This window comes from Phoenix dactylifera, chromosome 5 (genome assembly GCF_051530095.1).
Source record: "Phoenix dactylifera cultivar Ajwa chromosome 5, Ajwa_hap1_PhDact_Kaust_v1.1, whole genome shotgun sequence".
NCBI classification, from domain to species: domain Eukaryota; kingdom Viridiplantae; phylum Streptophyta; class Magnoliopsida; order Arecales; family Arecaceae; genus Phoenix; species Phoenix dactylifera.
In genome coordinates this window covers 11,313,446-11,318,292 of record NC_143194.1, presented here as the reverse complement: position 1 = coordinate 11,318,292, position 4,847 = coordinate 11,313,446, and the positions used below count along the sequence as shown (strand labels likewise).

Below are 4,847 nucleotides of genomic sequence, written 5' to 3'. Positions count from 1 at the left end.
GTTTGGACATTTGAATTATGTTGGCATATGTTATTTTGGAGTTTTGTGAGTCCGCTTTTGAACAATTTAAATAATTATATCATCTTTGAATAGCTGTATCTGCTTTGATATGATCTGCTGCCTTGCGCGCCCGTGCGGCTCGCCGTGCGGGCGTGCGGCGTCTGCCGCGCCTCGGGCTCGGGGCGTGACACTTATGCGTTGTATTAAGTGTTAATGAATGTGTAGATTTGTATCTTGCCTATATAAAGGATTTTAATCTTTCATTTGGCGCATGAACAGTTGTTATTAAGTGTCTCTTGTGCCCCACTTAATAGCTGTTGTTTGGTTTCTTATTGTTCACATTCTCTTTAACTTTGTCCAATTTTTTGGTTTTGGGCATGTAATGTGCTACAGTATTGGGAATGGCGACTTAGAATTAGATACAAGTAGTCTAGAGCTTATTTTAAGAACTAATGCCATGGAGTGTCGAAGCATTTTATATGACTAACTAACAACCCACAAAAGTGGAATAGGACTAGACACTTAATTTTCCTATTTTTCTATGGAATAAGAGAGAAAAGCAAAATAAAATAAAAGGACCGGAATAAAGGAGGGCTTTATGACAATAATATATTATGCCAACATTCTCTTGGAATAGTTATTCCTGGAACAAACAGGTTTGGCTAGAATAGTTCTTCTGAGGGCACAAACTAGTTTAGTTAGTAAAACTGTTGGGCATTGCTGAAACCATCAAGTTAATAGTGTCCATCTGAATGGAAATTTAATTCTTACATATCAACTACGAATTGAAAGACCTAGAAAGACATGTATTTGTTCTCCTATGCTTCGCATGATAGACTTAATTTGCCTATATGATTACATGTATGCATGTTGAATGATCCAAAGGAGCCAGGCACCATCAATGTAATAATGATACGCACTGCAAAGATACGTACACTATTTTCCAAAAATCCCTAGTTTTTATGGAGTGATGATGTTCCCATCCATCAGTGATAAATTAAAGGTCAAATTCTAGCTAGTGAATTTTGAATTCTCTATACGCATCGATCACTATAAAGTATAAACAAGAACGTTACATCCTCAATTTTAAACCCATCATAGACCATCTTCTCAATAATTAGACAGTTAGATATATAAAGGAATAAATAAATCGATTCCCCATTTCCGTGCACATGGCTTGCTCCCTCTACTTGGTTTCCTGGAAATTAACATCTTTCTAATGACCAATAAAATAACAAAGAACACAGGATTAAGTACAAAGAAACACTTAATAAAGTTCCATAATAATTCAAGGAAAAGGGAATAAAATCTTACGGCAGATACAGCAGCAACATGGGGCGAAACATCACACGAACCACTAATAAACAAGCTAGACATCGCACATAACCAGTGTTATTTCTTCCAGTCCATGAACAAAAAAAAATTATCACACCTCCTTTAAACAAACATTTATATATAAGAACACGATAAAGACCCGCCAAGATGCTCATGGCAGTTTGATACTGAAAGGGCAAGCCACGCATTCATGTGATTTCTTCAGCTTTGGTTCTTGCATTTCTCCATGACTTTTGGCGCTGAAATTAAGAAACAATAATAAAATATCAATTCATCTATTTCAAATGAAGGAGAGTCCATGTGAAGAGTGAGAAATTAATATTATTAGAACCACTTATATCTAGAATTAGGTAGACTCTTTTTTCGAGTTACAAGTCTACGTCTAGATATTCTTATAGAGATGCATTGCTTGTAAGGACTTGCAAATTCTTTCTGAAGTTAGAAGGTTGTGTGCGGATGTACAAACCAAGTCCAATGGCTTCTGATCCTTTCATTATCCGCAAGCGCTTGCATGAATCAACGAACATCCTGAATTTCATTGAAAGCAAGTCACTGCAATCTCAGCTTGTTTGCTCCACATGTAATAAATGGTTATAGGATGACATGAAAACTATGATTGACTTACTCCCATGGTACATCCCCGACGAGCATCCAGTCACCATCTTTATCTTCATAGGTAGGAACATACTCGGAACCATTTAGAAGATCCATCAGCTTGCTCTCGTTCATGAAATCCCTACCTTTTATCCCTTGAGAACTGCAGTTCCCTAAATTTTAACATGGGAAGTAAATATTTTGACAAAGAAAGAAGATAAGTAAGGGAGGAGGCAAGCATTAGTATGTAAAAAAGATAACTAAATCCATTTACTATAATACCACGATAACTAATCTCTGCTGTAGCCAGAATGTTATATTTTACAGAAGCATTTAGAATGGTTAAGTGACACAATCGGGCAACCAACTTTGATCAAATAAAACTAAGTAAAAAGATGAATCGAAACTTAAAACCGGAAAACAATCATGATTACCTCGATCTTCTTCCCTATGGGTATCACTCTTCCAACATACTACAAAGTTTCGTTAGATTTCACGACGTATGTAAGGTGATTTTGTCACCACTGAAGTGTAGCAAATCTGATTCTTCTTTTTTAGTTCAATCTGTTCCTTTACTAGCAAACGCTTCTATAATTTGGGACTTTTTTTAAATCCACACAACGTAAGTGGAATCCTACCTAAATATTTATGCAGACAGTAGACATCCTACTACCTAACTGTATATATTCTATGCTATGGTACTAATTAAAACTATTCTTTAGTCATGTCAAATAAAGGGCTATCTAAAAATATAGCTGCCTAAGATACATTAAATATATGATTATGGTTGTATGTGGATACTAAAAATTAGTACCTTATCCATTAAAGCCTCACTTTTTTGAGCTGTAAGACCCCCCATGCATGCATAAAAATATGCATGCTTAGATTGGGCTGGCATGGTTTTAATATATTGTGTTGTGGGGTATAAAACTAGTCATCACCAAAGTGGGAACAGCTACCATGTGGGGTGCAGAGATCTGACAGTCACATGGATAATGGTGTCACATTTTCTCTTTTGATATGGATCAGATGTACAATATCATTTCATCTAAAGCACTACATGGTGTATGATCTGATATATTCTGATTCAGATATCCAAGGGTGGATGGTGCTTACCAATGGTGAAGGAGCTGAACATTTTCTCAAGTGCAACAGAGAGTTCCTGATAGCTACTGTACATCTTCAAGTCGATCTTACGGAGGTAAGGCGCTCCGTCCATGCTAACCTTCACAAAGGTGGCACTGGTGGCAGACTTCTCACCCTCATCTTTCTTGCCCTTGTCGGATTGAATGGACATGATGTTCTTCCTGAAAGATCGAACGGGTGGCCAACCCACCACCTGTGCCCTATAACAATATTAAAGAGAGAAAAGAAAATGTTATTGTGAGTATTACTTTGAATTTGATTTGGCCAAAGGACTGGAAAGATGCATATATGGCTTGCTCAGTGAAATCTTGGGAGTAAAAGGTGATGTTGTGATTAGAATGAAGAAAAGGCTTCACTTTATTAACTCTTAAATGTATTTCCATATGCGTTACGCGTTCTCTACTTTGTTCACACGGTATATTTTGTTACTCTAAGCGAGAAGAAATTTGATATGTACTTGTATATACAGCTTGTAGGTATTATTTAAAATCCATCGGCATCACAATCGGAATATTTTGAATCGGAAGCGACCTCCTCTGGTCTGGCCACTCCACTAGCTTCTATAGTGTTTAACTAGGAGGGAATTGTCCTTTTTTTTTTGAAAAATATAAAAAAGAAAATCATGAGCTAATGCAGAATATGTCTCAAAAAAGAAGATCATTTTGTTTGTTCTAATTTGATGATCCGAAGTGCATGCTTGCCAAAAAAACATTGTGCCAAAATGTAGAAAAGGACCGTGAGGCTCAAAAGAACGTTTTTTTTTTTTTTGCAAAAAAAATAGAAGCCATATTTGGTTCCACACCCAATATTTTGTATGAGGTAAAAGATGGTGTTTTCAATGCTTTAGCTCTTAAAAGAAGGGCTTTTCCCGACATGAGAGAGATCAAAGGAAAGCTGTGTGTTCTTTATACATATTGTTTTAGCTATGACAAAATCTCTGCAAAAACAGAAGTACTCGAATTAGGCTCCATTCATCTTCTGCGTCTCATGAGAATTTAACATAATATGCCATTCTCTCTCAAAATCAACTGTATAATTAAGGGGATAAGTACATCATTACGGCTAGAGCATAATATTTCATCCAAGAAAGATATGTTTCAAGAGACTTCGAACGTACTTGGGAGCCGGGGGCTTCTCGGGGTCACTGCTGCAAGCAAGGAGGTTCTTCTGGCTCGCCGACCTTTTCATCTTCTCCGCCTCCGGTTTGGCGTCCTTCGAGTCAACCGTTCGGAGTTTGAGCTTCAAGTCGATCGTTTTCGAGAACCCTCTCTTCTTCGTGGCCTCTGCATCTCCAGGCAGCCCCAACCGGAGCTCGGTCTCTTCGAACCCCAAGCTATACTGATGCCTCTTCTCCACCACAGTACTCTCCATTCCCAGGCTTAAACGACCTACCTAGCTAACCTCAGAAACCCTAGTGTCCAACTCCAGCTCTCTCTCTCTCTCTCTCAACCTTAGTTTCCACAGCTCTTTCTTGCTTCAAATATCAGTGAGATAAAATGAGATCGGAGAAATCCCAAGAGAGAGGGAGCTGCTTCTCTGGTTTGCAGGGTGCATATAAAGATGATAGGTTGAGCCGGCCGGACAACCGGATGCCGACATGTGTAGCAGGTACAGCTGGATCGCCCCGCGAGTTTGCCGGGGGGTGGGGAGGTGACGCAGGTTGGCGTCACCTTTCGAATGATTGCGGCGGGTGGAGTGGACAGGCGGGCCAACCTGGCGCCGCGAACGCCGACTAATCGCCACCCACCGGCTTTCGATCGCCGGCTTTAGAA

General features: G+C 39.0%; 1 protein-coding gene across 1 annotated transcript; it reads right to left on the bottom strand.

The window, feature by feature from the left end:
- Window positions 1–1,249: 1,249 nt before the first annotated feature.
- LOC103721655 (auxin-responsive protein IAA30) lies at window positions 1,250–4,632 on the bottom strand. The gene is made up of 5 exons (XM_008811948.6): window positions 4,193–4,632; window positions 3,046–3,275; window positions 1,961–2,102; window positions 1,802–1,863; window positions 1,250–1,574 (listed from the first exon to the last, which is right to left on the bottom strand). Exons 1-5 carry the CDS (start codon window positions 4,444–4,446, stop codon window positions 1,537–1,539), a joined length of 726 nt encoding a protein of 241 aa, XP_008810170.3. The 5' UTR covers window positions 4,447–4,632; the 3' UTR covers window positions 1,250–1,536.
- Window positions 4,633–4,847: the final 215 nt, after the last annotated feature.